The sequence below is a fragment of the Nestor notabilis genome, unplaced genomic scaffold (genome assembly GCF_000696875.1).
Source record: "Nestor notabilis isolate BGI_N333 unplaced genomic scaffold, ASM69687v1 Scaffold36265, whole genome shotgun sequence".
In the NCBI taxonomy this organism is placed as follows: domain Eukaryota; kingdom Metazoa; phylum Chordata; class Aves; order Psittaciformes; family Psittacidae; genus Nestor; species Nestor notabilis.
Genome location: NW_009929515.1, coordinates 700 through 23,459, shown reverse-complemented (window position 1 = coordinate 23,459; position 22,760 = coordinate 700). Strand labels below are relative to the sequence as shown.

Below are 22,760 nucleotides of genomic sequence, written 5' to 3'. Positions count from 1 at the left end.
CTCCGTGTTTTCTGAGTTTTGTTAAGTTTGTTCGGGGTCGGTTTGGTTTCTTTCTCGTGCCCTGAGCAGCAGCATCCCGGGAGGGACGGGCGGAGGGCGAAGGAAGAGCCGGGGCCGGTGTCTGTGCCAGGGCGCGGGGTGCTGCGGGACACCGGATCGTACGTGCGCGGCCATGTGCTCCTCTGCTGGCGCGCTGGGTGACAGTAATTCTTGGGCAGGAGAGTGGCGAAGTGACCCTCCGCTGGCATCTCTGCGGCAGACAGCCTCGCGGACCCCCCTGAGGCTCGTGGGCGTTTCAGAAAGGATTTGGTGGGGTTTGTTCCTTTTGCGAGTTGCTTTTCAAACCCCTTTCTCGCCCGAGTGCTGTCTTACATCTCAACTTGGCAAAGTTTATTATGCTTTCCTTGTTTCTATGCCCATTATTTTCACGTCTTCGCTTTAAAAGTGCCTTTTAAGCGTCTGTGAAGTGCAAGGAAATGGAGTCTAACAGCAGCAACTGTGTTCTTCCCGTCTCTTGTGACATGTGGTATTCAGGGTCTGCCTTTAAATCGTGTCCACACCCCACGTGCAAACACTTTCGCTTGCTTGGTTTCTTCCGAACAGCTTCCTGCTGCATTTGAATCAGACTGCTGTTGTGAGGGAGGGCGACTGTGCTGGTTGCAGGTTTTTGTTATAACTTGTTTCTGGAAGAGTGTCCAAAGTAAGCACAGGGTAAAATGGCACCTTAAACCAATGTCCAACCAAATCATCACCCAAAGACTTGTGGCCCAATGTAGGGAGCCATTCAAGATTCAAAACATTTCCATCAATGGTAATATGCTGAAAGTCGCCAATACGTGGATATGCGTAAGGTTAGTGTTATTTTAAGTTAGAAAAAATAAAATTAGATGTAAAGCCTGAAAGACATTCAGACCACCTTGATACCTATGTTAATGAATAAATATTCTTGTAAGGGTTTCTTCACAAAAATGTTTTTTGTTCCTGCATATTCTAGTTTTTATAATGACCAGGTTAAGGTTTCAGTCTCGCAATGGAAAGAAAAAGCGGAGGCTTTTAGAAATATAATCTTAGATTTCTTTTATAGTGTTTTTTTTTTTTTAATAATAATCTTGGTCTAACTGTTAGATCTCAGCTACGAAACTATGATGAAGTTCTTAATACCTTCCTTTCCTGTGCCTGCCTACAAAACTGCAAGAACAAATGGAACAACTTTGCCACAGGAAGGAGGGCATCAAGATGGAGCCTTCACTCCAGTGTGCCAGTATCTCTGGAGTGATACCCGCTGCTCGCAGCAGCCTCAATGACCACATCTGGGAATTTAAACACAGTAGACCGACTGCATTTTGTTTGTTGTGCTGGGTAAAGGGAGATTGTTAATTTTTAGTTTAATGAAAAACATACAGAATTCCATCAGGTCTTTTGGGATTGTTTTGGGGTAACTGATTGTGTCTTATTTTAAGGTATATGTGGCTTGTCAGTCGATGCTTATTGTGCTTGTGGGAGCTGTGCCTGAGTATCACATAGACCAAGAAGGAATTCCAGCAAACAGAGCTGCACTTGCCAAGCATATCCATTTTGCAGACAACTTCACCTCTATAGTAACTGAGGCAAGTAATTCCATGCATCTAACCATTTCTTCTTGGGATTTATGTCATGGGTGCAGGATGTGCTGCTTGTAAAAGCTGAGGAGGGCTTAGTGTAATGTTTTGTTTATGCTGTTAAGAATTATTGGAAACCACCCTTCTGGCTCTTTTATTTCATCTTTAGTAATATACTTTTAGATTTAAAAGTAAAGTGTTAGTTCAGCTTTCCTAGCCTAAATCTAATACTTAATAATTTATGTTAAACTTTTTGTGTATTATTTATTTTGTTTTCAGTTTTCTTTCATTACTAGTCAGTAAAATCATTAGTAAAGAAGAATGATTATTTAACTACAGTTTACAACGCTGGAATTTAGGCTGAGCTCCTCCCAGTGTCTGTTTTCTACCAGGCAAAGGTTCAATTTGGCATGTTTCCACAATCTGCTGTGGATGTAACTTTGCCATGTTTTGTTAGTTTCCCACAGGAGATACATCTTAATGATTAAAACTTGTATGAAAGTGAAACTCATGTGCCACATGTCTGGGTATTTTGATGTGTGGTGGGAGCGGGAGATGGAACAGACTGGAGTTTGCTCAGTGGGACAGAAGCTTGACCCTTTGTCCTCACGCCTTATGAATTCCACGCAGGAGGCTGCATTTGTGTTTTGCTCGTCCCTGGGCTATAATCACTCAGGCGAGCAGGAGTGACCTAAGCATCGCTGCCAGTGCCAGGAAAAAGACTGTGGGTGGCTTGGCTTGTAGCATGAACTGTCAGAGCCCTGCTGGTTGAATTCTTGGAGTGGTTGTCAGTAAAGTTGGATAAGACAGGTTAGCACTTACTGTAGCTGGTGCCAGGTTCTTGCTTCCTTCCCATTATCCCAGATGTGAGTGTATAATGTTTATCTTGGAAAAATGTAGTGACCTGACATAAGAAGGAATGATGCAATATTGGATCATATCCTCTGCCAGAAACAGCCTGTTTTCCAAGATCACCCCTCAGTTTCATACTCTCAGCGGGATGAATGATATGGGGTAGTGCTTAATTTATGATCAGAAATCATCAAATTTTAACTAATACTGTGTTTTTAAAGTCAGTGTCCCCGTTTCCAAAATGCAGGAATTCTCAAGAGTTGTCAAAACCAATTTATGTTGCCCTTAATTTCTATAACTTATCATAAGTTTTTAAAAATATATTGCTAATAGTCTTTTCACGGAGTCTTTAGATGCTGGCCAATGTTTTGCTGTGTGCTAGTGGCCTAGTAACTAAATCAAACTCCATGTGGATTTAAAGTGCTGAGAGGATGTCTGTTTTGGTGATAGCAGAATTGACAACTTGTTTGTTGGCAGGCTACAGTTAATTTTGACAAATACTTAACAAGTTGCTTTTGTGCAAATAAAGTAGATAGACACATGCTTTTAAAAGTTATGTTCTTCACAGATTATTATACCAGGCTTGCTAAAATCTGAGCATTTTCCAGCAACGTGCTAAGCAGCACAAGTGGTGGTTTGCAAAAGCAATCTTTTCTCTTGTTCTTGTCTTGAGAGAGGAAGCTGCTTTTGCAAAGTTTATTTCCCTTATTTTGGTGATGGAGCTTAATCTGTAAATATTTTCTGTTCTGGTTTGGCAGGGGCACTGTTCTGCTCTGGAGCTCTGCAATGCTCCAGAGCAGGTCTTCAGTTCTGCTTCAAGAACTAATTGTTGTAATTAATTTTGGCATAACTAAGACTTCGTAAGTAACAGCTTGGGCTTGGTTTATGGAAAATAAGTTGTTAGAATTCTTGATCTGGCATCAACTCAGCCCTCTGACAAGTGATGGTGCTTAGGAAGGTGAGTCCAGGAATGTTTTATATTTCTGTAGAAATGGTCCTTTACTTATGAGAAGTTGATTTTTTACAACCATATCCAGGAGCGTGAAGTTGTTTTGTTTCTTTGTATCAGCCTGAAGCACTCTGCAGACAAGAACTAGGAGTTCAAAGTTTGCGTGCTATGGAGTGCTGGCACAGAGAAGGACTTGGCCAACAGTGCGCTGTGTCTTGGAGAGCACATGCTGTGGTATTTTTATATTTGAAGTTTCCTGAGGATTTGTGTCCAGAAATATTTAATTACTAAAGTCTCCTCAGAAAGTTAAGAAACTGTAAGTTTTGGGGCTACATCTTTATCCAGTGAGATAGAGTAGAATCTGCTACCCAGTGGGGTATAGTAGAAACCAGCTGCAAATGCTGCTGCACAGGAGTTTTACCATTCCAGAGTATCCAGAAGTTCCCCAGAACTCTGAAGTGCTGGAACACTGGGTACATCAGACTAAAGAAGGCGTCCTGTAAACACGTTAAATCTGCTCCGGCAACCTATGTCTTGCAGGGTGCTGGATGGGTGGAGCATAGGTAGCTGGTGGGTTACTGAGTGGATGGAGCCATGTCTTCTCTGTACTTTGCCACTATGTGAGTTCCGACTGAGTAAAAGCATATGTTTTGTGAGGTTGCTATAAGTAAAATTTCCAGTAAATACACTAGGAGTTATTTGGAATACCTAATGATTAACTATTGGTTTGGATGAGATTTTGCATTAAATAGTTAAATTCTTTTCCTGGAAAATCACTTAGGATTTTCTGCTTCCATTCTTTCCCAAGTTAATGATGTCAGGCATGCTTGTAGTGCATTCTGAATGTAGATTCTCCTTGTTTGTAGCAGAGGGGCTGCACAAGCTGCCTGTGTGCCTTGCCCCGTCAGGAAACAGTGTAAGTTTCATTCCAATTGTCAGTTCATTTTCTTTTCTTCTCTCAGTTTTTGACTATGCTGCATAGGTTTAGCGTTTGGATGAGGTAAAAGTACATTTTATAAAGAAACCCATCATTTGTTTCTAACTTTTGTTTGGTTGCAAATGCATGTGCACAATAAGATACTAACGTACCAATGAGTAGTTGATAACTATAAACTAAGGACATGTTTCCGTAATCCCTTCCTGCTTCTCTTCAAAAATTCAACATGTGTATGAAGAGGAAGGGCACCAGGGATTACTCATGGTTCAGGAAGCAGAGCTGCACAGCATTAACTCTCTAAGTACTGAAGTAGCGAACATGCGTTTTTATTGTTAATGAATAATTTTTATTACCTGCTTATTGAAATAGTTAAGCTTGTTCAATGTTGAAATGGCTAAGCTATTACCAGTTCAGGCTTCCATTGTTTTAATAACTCAAAATAGGTTGCCTTGCCAAAGCTTGGGAATTGGGGTACAACTAATTACACTTACAAAGCTGAAAGTTTATATTGTGATGAAATTTCTTGGGAAAGAGAAAGTAGAAAGAGATGTGAGAGTCTGTTAGGAAAAAAACCCAGGACTACTGTTGGCTTACTTTGAACAAAATTTGAATTGAAGATAAAGCGAGTGGGGAAATGGCAAGAGAAGAATTTTGATAGTTTTTGGTAGGTTTTTTTGTTTGTTTGAGGAAGTCAACAACTTGGTGCTAATGCTTTTAACAATAGGAACATTCTTTTTTTTGACAGTGGTACCTAATCGAACAAGAAGCCTACAAAGTAAGCCTTGCATCATCCCTATTTTTTGCTGGATTGCTTATTGGAAATGTCACATTTGGACCGTTGTCAGATAAACTGGGCAGGAAACCAGTGTATATCTCAGGTAAGATTGTTGAAAGGCTTTTCTTAAGCATTCTACATAGATAACATCATCTCTTTCTTTGCTGCCTGTGGGCCACTCTGTCTGGAGGCTGACCATGCATGGGTCGCCTGCTCTGTCAGTGATAAAGTCAATGATCTGTCTAAGCTTTTCTCTTGGAGTACAGCAGCACTAAAATTGGTTTCTATGACTGTGCTAAGTAGCATAGCGCTCGCTGGAGTATCAGTGGGAGATGAAAAGTAATGTGGTTTTGCTATGCCTGTCACTTTTGAAGCACATTATTCCACACACTGCCTAGCCATATTGTTCTCAATAAAAATAATTAGCTTTTTTTTAGAGGGACGGAGGGAAATTAATTACCTGAATATTGAACATCTTTAGAGTGTGTTACTCATGTCCTGGGTTCTGTTTCCCAGCTGTGTTTGCAACTGGAAGGGTGTTTTTGTTTAATGGTAACATCGTCTCAAGAGAACATAATCTTTGGCATGGCAGACCTCAAGTGTGTGACTTCAAAATGGTTGTAATTTTCATATGGTGTGATTTCAGAAAGCCAAATGTGAGAGATGAGAGAGAAGAGTACTGTAGACCACTCATTACCGTCAGTAACTGACTGGTCCCTGCCTTTCTTCTGAGCTCAAACTGTGCAACATAAGTACTAATTACTAATTTTATTCTCTCTCTACAGGTCTATTTCTTGATGTCATTTTTGGGTATGTCACGGCATTCGCTCCAAATTATGACATATTTGCAGTTTCACGTTTTTTTGTTGGAATTGTGAATGGTGGAATGGCTCTCGTGTCTTTTGTCCTAACACAAGAATATGTAGGAAAATCATTTTGGTCATTTACAGGTGGGATTTGGGAATATTTAATCTTTTTATTACTCTGCCATGTATTGCTCTGACTATCAATACCATACATTTTATATTTGTACCAAGGTTGTGAGGTTGTAGCATAAGTCAAGCAAGTGTGATGTGATTCATCCAAGTTCTTTGTGTGGGAAAGGTGCACCTTACTAAGGAAGATGGGATTGAATTTGATAAATAGCAAAACTGAGGGTTTAAAAAACTGGTACATTGATTTCTAAAATTTATCAATTTCTACAGTGCATTACATTAAAAAAGAATATATATGCTTTGGCAGATTTCTGCCAACTTCCAACCAGTGCTGTATGGTATCTTGGGAAGGTATTCTTCAAAGTGTTCTTTGAAGCTTCCCTGGACCACAGAATGACTTAGTGCCCAGATAATGTTTGTACCACTGCTGAATGTGCTAACTATCCAGTATTTTTAAATGTCATATGCCACTGCCAAGACTTAAAATAAAGTTAACACTTGCACATCAGAGTGCTGTAAAGCCAGAGTGGCTCAGAGTGTGACACCTTTTTGGCTAGCACAACATGGGGAAAAACGTGGTCCAAATGCTGGCTTGCTGTGGCTATAAGCTTATTTCTTTCTCTCCCATTTCTTCAGTTACCTCATCCTACTATTTTTCTTATTTCTTCCCTAGACTCCTGGGGAGCTATGAGACAGTTGTGGTTCAGTTGCAGCTTCCCACTTAAAGCACTGGATTTTCTTCTCCTGGGTTCCCTTTTTTAACTCACACCCTCTCTCTCCCCTCTCCTCCTTTCCTCTTGCCCTGTTGTTTCTCTCTGCTCTTCGCAGCCTTTCTCCCTGCAGGTCCAGCCTCCTGATGGACCAAAGAGACAGTCCTGCTGCTTATCACTCTAGGTGTTTTATTCTAGTTTTGCTCAGCTGTTGAGAAAGAGGAGCTGAACAACTGATCAGGGGCTGAAGGAGGGGGAGCTGCTGGGTGAGCTCAGCAGTGTTGAAGAAGCTCTCCTAGGTGTTGGCTGTGAGCTAGGCTTTGTGGGTGATAGCTGAGAGTTTCTGTGTTAGTACAAGATCTCTTGTTAGTCTGCAAAGGGTTTGTTTTTAGACTTTTGGAGTTCAAGTTGATCCCATATTTTTAACACTTTTATTTATGCTTGTTCATCAGAATTCTGCTGCAATAAATCTCTGGCTTGCAGCTGGTTTTGTACTGAACTCTGTCCTTGAACTTTTATAACTTCCAATTTCTGTTCCAGCTTGCCACCTCTATTGAAGATTAACTTAATAGGCCAAAATAAATCATTCACTCTCACTACTTCCCTTTGCTGTCCTCAATTTTTCCCTTTGGTCTGTAGGTTTCTGTTCGTCCCTTGCACTCTCCTATGTACCACCCTATATTTTTGGAAGGGGGAACCTCCCATACGTTATGTGAAGCTATTCTTCACTGGGATTGCATATTATACTTTATTATTAACACATGGGCTAGGATTTTTTTTTTGTTTGTTTATTTTTGTTTTATTTTCTTTTGCCAATGGTTTATGTAGTCACCGTTTTGGTCTTGTATTTTCAGGTTCATTAACTAATCTGACATTTGCAGTTGGCATTGCTGTTTATGCTTTGCTGGGTTACTGTGTAAGAGAATGGCGCTACCTTGCCTTGGTATCAAATACTCTGGGAGTCATCTTCCTTCTTCTTTCTTTGTAAGTGGTTCATGTGGATTATAGTGATAAAAAATATGCAGGAATTTAACAGTTACTTTTTCTTGTCATCATTCAAGGGAGTGGTGGATGACATTTTTCTGTATGGCTTTATGAACCAAGCAAGAGCAAAATCATATTGTGGAGGAAGAAGTGGTTTTAAATGAAGCAGAAGGTCAGGGTTATTCAGAAGACAAGCTTGTGTTTCTGCATGCTGTTACAGTTGTGATGGCCAGCATTGCAAAGAGCAGCTGTCTGACAGCTGTCCAATAAAACTCGATTACACATCTGCTTGGAGAAGGGAAGGCCTGCCAGAGGCTGTGAGCTGGAGGATCAGCCAGGAGCACTGCCTTCTGTCAAGGAAGGGTTTCAGCGCTTAAGAAGTTTTGGAAATGATCCTAGAGAGATTTTAGAGTTTCTTTTCATGAGACACATGCGTGCAAAGGGAAATAAATGAGAGCACTTGGAATTGCCTTTTTAGCATGATATTCTATGTATCTGCTTACTTTTGAGGTCCCTTGTGTGTGTTCCCAGCATTGTTGTGCTTGGGTGCTCCTATTCAGAATTCCTAAATAGACATGATCATAAAAACAATTATGAAATGCATTGGTACTTAAGGAATTGAAAGTGCTTAGCTTTGCCTGGGCTGTGTTATTACAGAATATTCTTCTAACATATCAAGTATTATACCTGGTATGCTTCTGACACTAGTGAAATCTGTAGAAGAAATGAAGGAATTAGTTTAGTAGGTTGTCTACACATCAATACAGGGAATGTCTAGCATACAGCACAGAAAAAACTCCTCTGATTTTTTTTATTTCATTTCTTAAAATTTCAATTACTTTTTAGATAGATCTGATCTTGAAATCAGTGACATTAAAGAGTTCACAAAAAACCCCCCAAGCCCCTGCTTCCTGTATTCAAGGAAAACAAAGCCTCTGGGCTGAGGAAGGAAGTTCTGCATAATGTATTTCCTTTTATGGCATTCTGTTTCTGATGAAGTAGAATTACTTCTCCCAGATACTAAAAATATTGGGATCCTCTGAAGTAATGAAAGCTTAGTTTGGTTGTAGCATATGTATTTGTTAAGAGTACCAGAGAAAATAAAGGTTCAGTTAAAAATACTCCATTATTTATTTTATGGTTCATATAAAAGTAGCAGCACACTCTATGGCCTAAAAAACAAAATAAAACAAGCAACCCAAAACATACCAGGAATCATGAACTGAAGTTGTGGTAAGTAAGGATATTCTGATTATACTTGGGAATAAGAGATTTACAATTTAAAATGGGCAATGATGAGCTGGTACTGGAGCCTGACAGGTAATTCCCCAGTGAGGTTTCTATCTTTCTTCGCTCCAACTTGGAGCCCTCCCATAACTGAGAAGCTTGAAATTTACTTTGTGAAAACAAAGTTTTGCCTAGGCTGTTCAGACAGGTGTGAAATGCTTCCTGGCTAATGCTAGTGTAGCGTTTCCTAAGAAGTCAGTTCAGCAGAAGTAAAGATTTACATTTAAACTCCTCTAGCATGACTGAGTGCTTTGTGAAGTATCTCCAACAATCCTTCTCTAAGATGACTGTATAATTATCAAGTATGTGGAGTTTGATAGGCAAAACAATGTAAGCGGAATGATTTCTCAGAATTTTGTATGGATACTTTAAACATTGATTTGAAAAGTGGAAAGACTGACTTTAGTGTGTGCTGTGGTAATAGGAATGAACTTGTCATTGTTGATTTTCTGCTCTTTCCTGTTAGTATGCTCCCAGAATCACCACGATGGCTGTATTCCCAAGGGAAAACGGCAGAAGCTGAAGAAGTATTGCAATATATTGCCCTTGGTAATGGAAAAGAGAGATTAAATCTAAAGTTAAAACCAAGTGCAGGAACTTTGAGGAAGGATGAGCCAGCATCTGGTATCCTAAACTTAGTGAAACACCCTGTCCTTCGGTGGCGAACTGTTGTATTGATGTACATCTGGTATGTAATAACAAAACGCTGAGATGCTGTGACTGCGTCAGGCACAAGGAAGCAATTAGAGTTTTCATCCTTTTCTTTTAAAAATCCTGTCCTAGAAACTAAATCAGGTTTGTCAGTTGGTGGCAGACAACAATAATCTAAAATGATGTGTTGTAAAGTTGGTGTTTAATTATTATAGCTGTTGCATTTTATTTTCAGTGTGTCACTTAGAAACTGCTTCAAAACCTACTAAGAATTAATCCGATGAGAACATAGTATTCACATTGAGTGAAGTGAGGAGCTGAAGCAGAAATTACTGAGAGTATGTGGATTTGAACCAGTCTTAGGAAGAAAAGGACTATGTGGATTAGACAACAGTAGAGATCTGCAGCAAGAATAAGCATTAAGAGCCCAAAAGCACATTACGCAGGTTCACTGGAGGAAAACTGGAGGCTAATAAAATACAGATTGCATAGATTTATATTAGGTGCTGTCTTGAAAAGCCAGTGTTGTGTTTTGTGGGGTGGGGATGTGTGGGCTTAGTTCTTTCCAAGGAAAATGACAATAGGTTTGTTGTGGAGGCCTTTCCTAGGTTTGGAGAAGACATTTGGTGTTAATCAGTGGTTGTACATATAATTTTCTTTCCTAGGATTGCTTTGCAACAGTTAAGCATCAGCTGCTTACAGTTAAGCTTAATAGCTTTGCTGAATAACCTAGGGAAAAAAAGCAAGCTAACAGAAAATTCTGAAAGTTGTGCTGTGCACATATACACATGCCTCTTTTTTTTCTTTCAAGACGTTACTTTGTTTAATTAAATTGCAACTATTCTCTTTGCCATGTTTCCCTTGGGGGGGCGGAACTAAGAGCTCTCTTCCTAGACTCGATATAGCTAATCCGTAACTCTGCATAATTTCCCCTTTTAAATACTTTTTTAGTCCTAAAGACAACTTATGTTAGTAATATAACTTTTATGGGTTTGTTTAGGTATGTCTGCAGCTTTGTGTATTATGGACTGACTTTAAATGCTGGTGAATTAAGAGGAAATCTGTATTTAAATGTGGCTCTTTCTGGTCTTGTAGAAGTTCCAGCATTTCCTCTCTGCATGTTTTTTGTTGAGAAATCCTGGTAAGAAAAACTTATTATTTCCTAGTTTTCTGCATGTATTTGTTGATAGCTTAGAAAAATATTAACATTTTTCTCAGTAAGATACTTTCATGTTTTTCTAAACAGTCTTGATTTTTTGGGGCATTTATTCTGTTGCAGGGGTTTCTGCAGTTGATACAGAAATGGGACTCTGATTTTTCTACCTCTTCTCTTTTCAGTTTTGTTCATCTTTTGAAAAGCTTATCTCTTGAGTAATTCAAATGATTAATGTTATTAAAAAAAAGCTTGATCTTTATGGCAAAAATGTGAGTAGCCTAGTTACTTCAGGATCGATAGCTTAGTTTTATCTCTTACATACTTTATTCAGAATGACTTGTTTTTGTACTACCTACCAACTGCAGTTGAAAGCAGCTTTCAGCAGTGATCATTTTTACTTAAACTTTTCAAAGAGAACCTTGAAGTGAGAGCCATTCAGTTTTTGTTAAGGTATGAATGATCGATGTCCGTGTTATTTTCATACATGCCGGTGCTATTCGCAGGCCATCCTTTATGTGGGTACTTATTTCCAAAGGCCAAACAGTCTGGAAACCCAGACCTACTCAGGGTTTTATGTAACCTTCAGTTTGAGTATCTTTATAATGATACTTTGGTCTCACTGAGATCAGTGGCAAAAATCCCATTTTCTTCAGTCAGGTGAGGATGTCACCTTTCCAGGTTTTTGGGGCAATAAAAAGCTGTCATCTTGGTGAAGCTAAGCAGCAAAACAACCAGCCAGCCTTCACCTCAAGCCCAAGAAGCCTGAGCCAAGCACATGCATTTAAACTACAAACTGTCCAAGTTCTTTTCTATGTCTTCTATTTCCACTGTAATTTATCAGGTTAATTGTAAAATGAAAGCTTTTGGTTTCCTGAAGTAAGCATGTGTGTAGTTTCAGGTTCTCAATGCAAAACAACGTGGCAAGCCAGCTGCACTGTTTTCATTCAGTTTTAGTGGGCAGTATCCTTAAAGTACAGCTTTTTTGTTGCAAAAATATTTAGAAGTGTTACGATGTTTGTTACAGCAGAACTGTAGTTCTGCTACTATAGGGCAGTAGTTAGAAATAGCTGTGAGAGTTCACAAAGTTACAAGCGTTTATACTATTTCTACATGCCTGCAAACTGTTACTATGAATATCTTTTTGTGGTTCTTTGGAAATAATGATGAAATAAATTGTAATATGGCAGATGTGGAGATGGACTGGTGATTTTCCATCCCATTGTTGTCTTCTCTTTTAAAGCAGTAGGCAGTAGAACTAGACTTCGCTTATTTCTGTGTGTATGCAACTAGACAAATGCGTACAAAACAGCTTTAGTGTGTGGTGTGACTGCATACATTTATGCAAAGTTGTAAAAGAGAAACAGAGGTTAGGAAGCATTAGAATTGCATTTTCTTGACCAACATGAAATCTGATCTTTGTGTGTATGTGCTGTAACACCCTTTTGGTGACAGGGTCCATTGCCTTGCTCATATAGAGAAGAAAAAAAGTCGGAGCTCTTGTTGCTGAAGTAGATGGGCTCTTCTCGAGGCTACAGTTCAATAGCTTGAAAATCAGAACTTGGCTAGAAATAAGAAAACTTTTTTGGGAGTACACAGAACTAGGAAAATAATGCAAGATTTGAAGCACTTACCAAGGTACAATACATTTAGTTGGTATCTTGCAGACAAATTAAAAAAATACTGAAGGACTTTATTTGCATCTTTATCTGGATGCTCTTTTGCTTCTAGGTCTGGAAGACGTAAAACTATGACATGTTTTCTGATATTTGCAGGATTTGCCTGTATATTTACCACGTTTTTACCAACAAATGCAGGTAAGTATGTAATGCTGCTGAAGTAGGTGTTCGTTAATTTGGATAAAAGCTAACAAAACAAATTAATGAGTATTTTGTGACTGAGTATATGAGGGCCTGAAGGCCTATCCGTTTATACCTCTTTCTTCTTCCGGGGCTGGTCAGGGAGCCAGAGTCTTGTCTATATTGCTTCTAACTTGTTGCAGGCATAATTTGAAGCTGTTAGTTGACTAAGTTTGTCTGACTGCAAGCCCTTGACTCTTTGAAGGTCAGACTAAGCTATCACATTCTGTCTCAGATATTGACAACTGCCTTCATGTATCACTATTAAGCAGCTTACCTTAAAATACTGGATTTAATAGCCAGACTGCAGTGCACTGTAATGTTAGTTTGGCTGGATCTTGATGTTGTGGGATGCTGAGCTTAATTTTACATTTATTTTGGTGGCCTGTAATATTTATAGAAATAGGAATGGAGGATTTTCCTGCATTAGAAGGTTAATTCATCATTAAAAAAACCAAACCACTAAAAAGCTTTAAAAAAATAATTTGGTACTTGAAAATTAGAAATAGAAGTCAGACTTGCAATATGGAAACCATACGGATGGCAAGAAGCTCGCTGCTTTTCTCAGTCTTGCTGTACTTGTCTTGTTTCATGCGTATTGCTGTACTATCCAGTTGTGAGGACACATCATGATAACGTGGAATATCACCAAGTATATTTCTCATCTCAAAAGATGCGTGTTTTCTAACATTGCCAGTGACGCTCACATATGTTCAGTTTTGTATTTTCACTTCCCGTTTCAAGTACAATGTTTCTTTACTAATACTTAGCTACTGAAAACTCACATCCATATGACACTAACAAGTGGCTTCTTGTATGTTTTTTAATACTACTTCAGTAGAAATTCTTTAGCCTTAAAAGTGTTTTGGCTGAGAAGCACCAGTAATGCGATTACAGGGTAGCCTTCTGTAGGTTGTGTTTATCCCTAACAGTTACAAATGCTGTCTGGCATCCAGTTCAAATTGATCTTAGAAAAGTCTCGGGAAGAAAAACAGAGAGAGTTAAAAAAAATCCCATAATCCTGTTTGCCATGCTTGTGTTAATTCAAGTCCTCAGATGTTTTGTTGCTCCTTTTATTGAGAGAGCTTTTTTTCCTTTTTTCTAATGAGTTTGCTCTTTGAGCTTCTTTTTATATATTTTAAAACAAAATGAAAGAAAAGCAGTAGTGACTAGTCAGGATAGGGTAATAATTCCCGAAGACTTGCTAAGTTTCAGGAAATCTGTCATTTCCAGTTGGCTGTACTTTAACGCCATTAAAACATCTTATTTTCCACTGTGGTAAGACTAAAGCTGGTTCTTGGCTCAGAGTGATCTGTGTCAGTTAAGTAGAAAGAAATTCAGCTCCACACATAATGAAGATGAGTCATTTTGGATGAAATGAGGACTGTTGCATCTCTAGTGTGATGCTCCTATCAGTAAGAAGAACACTTCTTAGATTTGTCTGTCTGCATTCTTCTGAATGGTAAGATCCTTGATTTTATTCAAAGGAATTTAAGATTTTTAATGAGAGATTGGGCACTTGCCTCTTACATCTGTAACCTTCACTCCCTTTGATAATCTGATCAAAGTAATTTCCCCTGTGGAATAAACCAAGAACATTTCTGCTAGTAAAGATCTGTACTGAGGTTGAGACTAAAAATCTCTTCAATGGTTAAGTTAAAACTGATATATCCCTCTGCTCTCTCTTACCTTGCCACTTAGAACTCATCAATTAATTTGTGTATCAGATTGGAAGACAGTGAGGGAGAGTGGCAGTGCAGGGGGAATGGAGCTGTAATATTCTTTTCTTTCAAGGCTGCTGTAAAGCATGAAGACATTGCTTTTTGTGCCTGTGTTATGCTATAGCAAGCAAAGGAGACTTCTAGTCAAGGGGTAACTAGATTTTAACTTTCATTTAGATTTATCATCTTACACTGAAGACACAACTTTTTTGTGACTCATTAATACGCTTTTCACTGAAGAAGGAAAGAAAATTTGCAATTCATTAACAAGAGCTGAGACAAAATTGAGTTTGTCAGGTATTTCGTTTTGCATGGAGCACTACTCTTTCTTGGTGGATATTTTGTCTGAAGTAAATTTAAAGACTCTCTTAATTTTAGAAGTACTGCTTAAGTTGCTTGAAAGAGCTTTTACCCATGAAGATGACAGACAGAGGGTGAATCTACATAATGGCACTGCAAATGAGACTAGGAATGACATAACTGATATTCTAAAAGGTCTTAAGCATCAGCGCCTTTGTGACCATTTGTTTTCTCTGCAAGAATTGCAAAAAATATGTTCTGAGGCTCTAAGGAAAATGTAAGGTCAATGTCTGGGCTTGCCCAGGGAAGCTGATGTGCAGAGGCTTTCCAGTGTGATTCTAATCCTGCAATAATTCCCCATGTGGCCAGCCTTCAGCCTCCTCTGAGGGAGGGAACCTGGAGAAGACAGAGTGTTTTAAATTCACTCCTGCGTGCTAATTTCTCTGTCTAGACAAACTCTTTCTTCTATTTTGATAGTAAGACCAAAACTTCCCAAATGCATTAAGGATACACTTCTATATGTATCTATATCGATATGCAGTGTTCAATTTAAGTCTTCCTGGAAGAGAAACAACAAGTTTTAAAGCACGTTTGAGAATTACAAATCTCTTCATTTCATCTTTGGTTGATGGAAGAAAAGAGATGTCCCAGCGTCCTGACAGCACCCAGTGAGGCTCTGAGGACCAGGTTCACACCTCTCCGTCTGGTGATTGTATGCAACATTCAACTGAGCAAAAGGAGAACTTGGATGAAAATGTTGCATCTGTTTTGCTTGAATTCTAGAAATAACTGCAGAAATGCATGATGCCTAAAGAAATTAAATCAAGTTTCTGGATTTCAGCTTATGTTCAAATGAATTTCTGCTTCAGCTGAAATAGAATCTGACTTGGTCAGATGAAGAGAAGGGCAAAAATTAAAAGAAAATCAATTGAGAAGCAATCAGATTTTCCATTATTTAGTCAACATGATTTGATCCAAACCAAAACATGCTGAACTTGGTGCTGAGGAAGAGAACCTGAAATGCAGCTAATCGGAGCATTCATTCTTCTGATTTAAAAAGAAATATATTTATAATTTTTTTTTTAAATTGAAATGGATGATGCAAACACAACCAAATCAGGATAATGAAAGACAGATTTCTTTTGGCCTTTAAATGATGCACACTTAAGTTTAGCCAACATAGCTCTGTCTATTAGTAAACTGGGCTGCATTAGGACTTGTTCTTTCCAATTAGAAAGCTGTTGCATTTTAAGTCCCAATAGGATGTCCTTGGGGAGCCAATAAACTGTTGAGGTGAATCAAGTTTTATGGTTTTAATCTAATAAATTAGTCAAGGAGGCAATGATGTCTGTACTTGTCAAAAGATGATGTTACCTGGTAAGGTATTCTGACTGCAGAGCTGGAAGTCTTAGCACTTCCATTTAGAGCTGTGATAGTTTTATACTTCCCCTGCCAAAATGGGTTCAGTTTTCTTGATGCCAAATATAATTTTATTTATCTGTTTTTATTCTAGCTCTTAAAATGGTTGGGAGGAACTGAAATACTGCTTTTCAATGTTGCTGTTTAAAAATAAAAAAAGTGAGAAAACAGACTATTTATGCTTACAGCTTGGTTTTTTTATGTTTTTGTCTTTTCCCTGAAAGGTCTGGTCTTCAGTCCCACTTTGTTAGCGTTATGTGGAAAAATGATGGTCAGTGCTGCTTTCAACATCGTGTATATTTATACATCTGAACTGTACCCAACAGTACTGAGGTAATTACCAGAGCTTCTGGGTAAATGAAAATACTTCTCATGCATGGCAATACTGATTGCTGGTGTGCTTTAATATTTATCTGTAATGACTTCTACCTGAAATATCAATATGAATTCTTTCTGTAATTAAGGCAGCTTGACAGGGCTTGAAAGGGCTTTTTGTATTAGTCACACATTTTGCATCATTGCAGTTTCCTGGGCTGTTTGTGGCAACTTCCTCTAGCTTTGAATCTGGAATAAAAACAGGAAAACCAGCTTCTTATACTGCAATGCCACGTGCTATATTTCTCATTTCTACTAGTGATTTTTGGGGATAAAATTACAGGGTGCAAACCCAAACATAATTACGTGATGGAAGTATATGCTGACTTAAGGATAAACAAAGGCTATGCAGTAAGGACTATTTACAGTCACTCTGATTACTTATATCTCCCATACAATTATGTTTGTTTCCCTGCTGAAAAGAACAAGTGCTGGTCTATCTCTTTGTTATTTAATTAAATATTCATAATGCAACTCATTTTAATAGCTTACGTATGACAGTAATTTGCTTTATACCATGTAATTCATGAACAAGTGGGCTAAAGCCTTGTTTTTCATAGTTCTTGGGGACTCTGTGGTTACTCTCTCTCTTGTTGTCTCAAGATAAACCTGAGATAAGAAAATATCAGTCTTGTTCTTCTCACCCCCATCTCAGTTCCACATGATTCTCCGAACTGTACTCTAAGTATGTGTTTTTTGCACAAGTTGCTCAAGAACCATATTGCACAAGTTGTTCAAGAACAGCAGCTGCAAAACTACTGCAAAAATTGAGCTCTTTAAAGAGAGCAGGAAAGTTGAAAGCTGATGTGGAGTAGGAAAGCGTTCTGGCTGGGGAATGTGTCCTGTAGCACTGCAGAGGCAATTAAAGTGGTGACATAAATCACTTGATTCTAGGACACTGAGGTCTTGATGGGGGAGGGTTTGGGGTGGGGGTATGTGTAGATAAAAATGTGGGTGACTCTTTGGATTGGCTTTTTTTTCTTTTTTGAGGTTCACAAATTGCCATATGTTCTGGAGGCATAAAAGCTAGACTGTGAATGCAGGTTTTGTGTTTTGCAATCAAACTTGTGGGGTGGAGGTGGATTGTCTGTTTTCAGATACTGAGCTTGTGGTTCTTGGCACAGATCTAGGTTTAATATGCAAGTCCCAAACACACTGACAGAATTTGGGTGTGAGGGTTTGTTTACATTCTCCCAGTCTAAACTTTTGTACTTTTTTTCTTTGGAGCAGGCAGGTTTTGACTTTTCCTGTCCCCTCTGCTCTTCTGGAGCTGAGAATCAAGACAATTAAATCTGAGAATATTTTAATTCCTCAACTTTTGCTTGTTTCACTGTTTCCATATCATGCTGTCTTCCTTAAGTCTCACTGATGTTCAGTGCCAAGCATGTGGCAGCTCATACCTAGCAGGAATTACAGAAGTGTGTCTGTGCATCTGAAACTAAGAGTTTGTGATTAGGAAGATTTAAAAAAAAAAAATTAATAGAGTAAAGAGCTGTTTCACTTGAGAATCCACACTAATATTCTGGCACAAAAATTAACTTTGTGTCTCAAATACATAGCCTGCCAGTGGAGAAAATGCAAGAATAAGGGCAGTTAAAAAAGTTGCAACTTTATTAGACATGTTTGATACTGTGGCAAACCGTTAGGTTAAACCATATGAAAATTCCTCACATGACAGCTTATGTGTTTAAAAATGTTTGATATCTCTCTGGTACTGTAATTGCAAGTATGTGAGTTTATGCAAGAAAAGCGGTGATGGGCGAGCGTTCAATTTAAAGCAAACCACCAGCACCATCTGGTGGTCTTTGCAAAGCTTCGTCCTGATCCTGGCGTGGCTCTGAGCGGAGCTTAGGCAGGCCGTGTGCTGAGGCACGGACCGTTCAAACCCACTGGAGAGGAAGTGGAATAAAGAAGTTAAAAATACCATTGCATTTTGGACAAAAGGGAAGGCTGTCTTTTGGAGCAAAATTTAATCGTAGCTCTAATAATATAGATGTAAGGCCAAACTCATGGGGGTTTTGTGGGTTTTTGTTTGTGATTTTTTTTGAGGGGTGTGTGTGGTGTGGTTCATTGGTGGGTTTTTTTTTGTGGGGTTTTTTTTTTTTTTGTTTGTTTGATTGGGTTTTTTTGTTTTTTTTTTTTCATGAGAAAATGGTTGTGAGATGATGACATCCTTGTATGTGATGAGTGAATTTGGAGTGGGGCCACTGGACTGTCTAGGATAGTTTTGGAAAGCTCATTTGCTTATTTTCACAGTGGGGAAACTCTTGTATTTTCACTTAGTGTCAGTGGTGGTAGGCAAAGTTTGTATCCCCTTAAAATACTTGTCCTTTGGATCTCTGGCTTTTTTTACAAGGAACAATTCACAATTCTTTCTGCTGAACTGCTGCACAAGGAGTGCCATACGGCATGTGTTCCTTGGCAGGCAGCTGCAACGGGACTAACTGGCTTGAGCAGAGCTGTGATTACTCTGGTTGTAGAGCTATTTTGGCTGACATTAGCTCAGTGGGTGCTCTGTGGGATGTCAGGAGCACATGCTGTCAGTTGGGTTTAGTAGGTGCTCTAGTAAGGGTGGTGAAACCAGGGCAGTAAGGTAAGGCAGGTGGCAGGTGGTCAGACACTGGCAGTGCAGCATTTCAAGAATACTTGCTAATAGTACCTGGGCAATAATGCATTTTTCCTCTTGGATACCATGACATTCTTCTACATAACCCAAGTTGTGTAATTCTCCATCTCTGGATATGGACAGGCTTAGGGTCTGTGGGAAGGGTGCTTCTAAATGAATGGTTCACACACAGACTTGTGTGTCTCATCTGTTCAAGGCTTTTGTTGACAGGGAAGGTGCTTGACCTTGTCTTGTGGGGTTTGGGTTAATGTTGCCTTAATGTGAGGAAGTGTGGGTTGCTAATTTCCTTTTCCCAAGAGGACCTGATAAGAGAGAAGGGTGCTTTGTCTGTTTATTTTTATAGCAGAATCACTGGCTCCTCATCATCATCTGTTTCCTTTAACCTGTGCAAATGGCCATTAGGAAGGGATGTGCAGGTGGGTGGTTTTGGTATACTAGTGACCCATGTCACCTCTGCTTGTCATCTTTAATCCTGTCACTGTCTTCCTGTCTTTGGAGCAGGAAAAGGAAACAGGGTGAATCAAAGCAGCTCAACTCAGTGGTGTGACTGAGGAGGAGGATGATGAGTGAGAGGAAGCAACAGAGAGATGTAGGGAGAACAGCAGCCACTGTGATCTGGTTCTTACTGTCTCAGTGATGACTGGTGCCAATGTCAGTCTCTGAATGGGCTGTTAAATACCGTATTTAGGAGTGAAACAGAGATGGAAGATTTCTGTATTTGATCAGCAAAAGACTTTTTTTTAACTTTCTTTGAAGAGGCTCCTGCTGTTCTAACCTATGCTTTGATTATCACAGTCTAGATGCGATTGTTTCAAATTTGGCCAAAAATTGAAGGGAGTGTGGAATTCAGCAGTCCCTCTAGTGACACATCTCGCCAGATGTTTTCAAGCTTCACACTGGCAAAAAGTTAATTTCTGTTTGGAGGTAAGCACTCGTGTTTCACCTGTGCAACCTGAGGTGGCAGGAGAGAGGCTGCTACTGACAGCCTGAGCTAGAGGTAACATTCAGGATCTTCTGTCTGAAGATCCTGGCAAGTTTTGAAATCGTGTCCCATCCAGCACAAGGATTTCCAATACATTGCCCTATGTGGCAGGTTGGAAAACCTCTTTTTTTGATCAAACTTTTGTGAAGGATTGCACAACAGGGTGGCTTTGTGAGGGTTTTAAAGGGTGTGATTTACCTTGCTAGCAGATACTTGTAGAAAATCTTCAGCATAGCTACTGGAGGCTTTTAAAAAAATTCATTCATTCATTTATTTATTTATTTATTTTGACTTAATGAAGACTATTGATAACTTAAAAAATAAAGTGTAAGTTGGTTCTGGAAGTTCCACCACATGTTCATGCATGACTCAGTTGTGCATTCTGAAACTACAAATCTTTCATTCTTTGTTTGAAACAGAAATGCTGGCTTGGGTGTCTGTTCCATGTCTTGCAGATTTGGAGGCATATTGGCTCCATTTGTGCCATCTATGGTAAGATTATTTTCTACTTATAATGTGACTTAGATTTACAAAGTTGTCTCAAAAGCACTTTGCTGATTTTTTTTTCTTGAAAGATTTGTTTTATGAAAAATTAAATAACATTAACTCAATTTCAAGAATTAATGAACAAGATGTTTAGAAGTACCTGGAATTTTACCCTTTTTGCAAATTAGATAATGTTCTGTGTTTAATATTTCATCTGTTAGTGAAACGATTATCATAACGCATTCAATACTGCTAAAGCTCACTCAGTATCTGAGTTTTTTTAGTAAACAAAGTTTTAGTGTGGGGCTGTTTCTGCAAAGTGACATTTACTGGGTTTCTTTGTTCTACTAGTATATGAATAATTGCGCGGATTGCTGGAGTGGAAAGCTGTAGTCTTCTGGTTTTGACTGCAGCTCATATGGATCATGTATTTTAAGAGCAGGAAACAGTGCTGGCTTTTTACTGTGAATTTTTAATTTTAGAAATCTCTTAGTCCTTCTGTACCGTTTGTGGTGTTTGGAATCACTGGACTGTCAGCAGGATTCCTGACTCTCCTTCTGCCAGAAACACTGAATAAGCCAATTGCTGAAAGCATTGAAGATCTCCAGAGTCCCAAATACCAAGTGCTTAAAAGAGAAAAGGTAGAGTAATTTTTCTTAACTGTAGCTTTACATTATTTTCCCCTCTATCTTATGTGAGCCATGGTCTAGTGCATACTGGTTAGATTATGCATGAATGAATGTGTGCATGAAGTTTTGTAAAGCTGTTTCTCTTGCGTTCAGTGGAGATTGAATTTATTCTTTATTTACTCTTAAAGATGAAAAGGCTGACAGCTTTCAACTGTATGTATTAAATTATATGTAAATTAATACTACTTTGTTTCCTTAAAGGAAAAGAAGTTGTAGAAAGGCAGTCTAAAATAGTCAGGAACAATACATTTGGCAACATTCCTGGGTTTTACAGTAAAACAGTGAGGCATGTTTTTCATATAGTGGATTGTGCCTTTTTGTTATGGTTTGTAGTGGAACATAATCTATCTGTCTGAGGAAGTGTTTTATCCTTTATTGGTCTCCTGGGTTAGAGACATGTAAGTGTTTTTCTGTTACTGATATGCACTAAATAAAACTTACATCGTGAGAAATTAAAGTTTTCTTTGTTTCAACAGGTAATAGAAAATGTGAAGCACAACCCCTAAGATTGGGAATGGCTTCCCAGAATAATTAATTTTAAAAGTGGGGGTGGGGAAATTCCTGTAAGAAAGGAATTGTTTGCATAGAACTAAGCAGGCATAGTGCAGATATAAATGTTTTTCTTATGTTTTTTTCTTGATATGCTAGCTTAATTGTCTGGTAACTATTGTACTTAATCATTTTAATCATACTACACATGCTATTATGCTTGCTTTCTTAGTAATCTGCGTTCAGTTGGAACTGGAAAAAAATGAGCTTTTAACCTCTAATTTTAAAAAAACCAACAAATACTCATTTTCATATTTAATATTAACCTATAAAATAGGACAAGAAAAATCAGACATGCAAACTGTTTTTTCAATAATTGTTTTTCTTCTGTCTGACAGGCAGTGTTAGAAGAAAACACTTAAGTTTCAGAAGGCTTGTCTGTGGTGGAAAATGAAGCTTCCATTGAGAAGATGCTCTGACAGTTGAAAAGCAGAGTCTTGCTCTATGTATCTGACAGGAAATGTTGGAGCACTCGTGTATAATGCTGTTTGTAGTATGTTAAACAGTTTTATGTGGGGGCAAATTGAGAATATGGAAGAAGTTGATCAAAGCTTGTGAGAAAAGAGATGACAAATTGGTGCATTAATGACTTGGCATACTTTAGGTGTTTGGACTTCTCTACAGCTTTTTAAAATGAAGTATTAATTTATTTTACAAAATGCAATTGCTTGCTTCAGATTAAGCTATAATGTTGTAATTGAAGTTATGTGTATAATTTAAAATTTAGATGGCCTTATATATTCAGGCAAGCTGTAATCATGAAAAGTAACAGCATCCTGTATATACCAATTTTCTCTACAGATTTTTTTTTTTCCTCTAAATTATGGTAAACCTCACAATGTGAAGAGACCAAAGATTTCTATGGGTTATTTGCCTTACTATATCTAGCATAAGAAACCTGAACAGGAAATCTGAAAGGAGTA

At 38.5% G+C, this 22,760-nt stretch overlaps 1 protein-coding gene across 1 annotated transcript; it reads left to right on the top strand.

Moving 5' to 3' along the window:
• Positions 1-172: 172 nt before the first annotated feature.
• Positions 173-21,240, top strand: LOC104406105 (solute carrier family 22 member 15-like; the record flags this gene model as incomplete). The annotated part of the gene is made up of 11 exons (XM_010015000.1): positions 173-286; positions 1,461-1,607; positions 5,082-5,214; positions 5,897-6,061; positions 7,611-7,740; positions 9,494-9,715; positions 10,679-10,819; positions 12,563-12,670; positions 16,368-16,463; positions 20,533-20,605; positions 21,082-21,240. Coding segments are annotated over exons 1-11 (1,488 nt in total), but the record flags the coding sequence as incomplete, so codon positions are not given.
• Between the last annotated feature and the right edge of the window lie 1,520 nt (positions 21,241-22,760).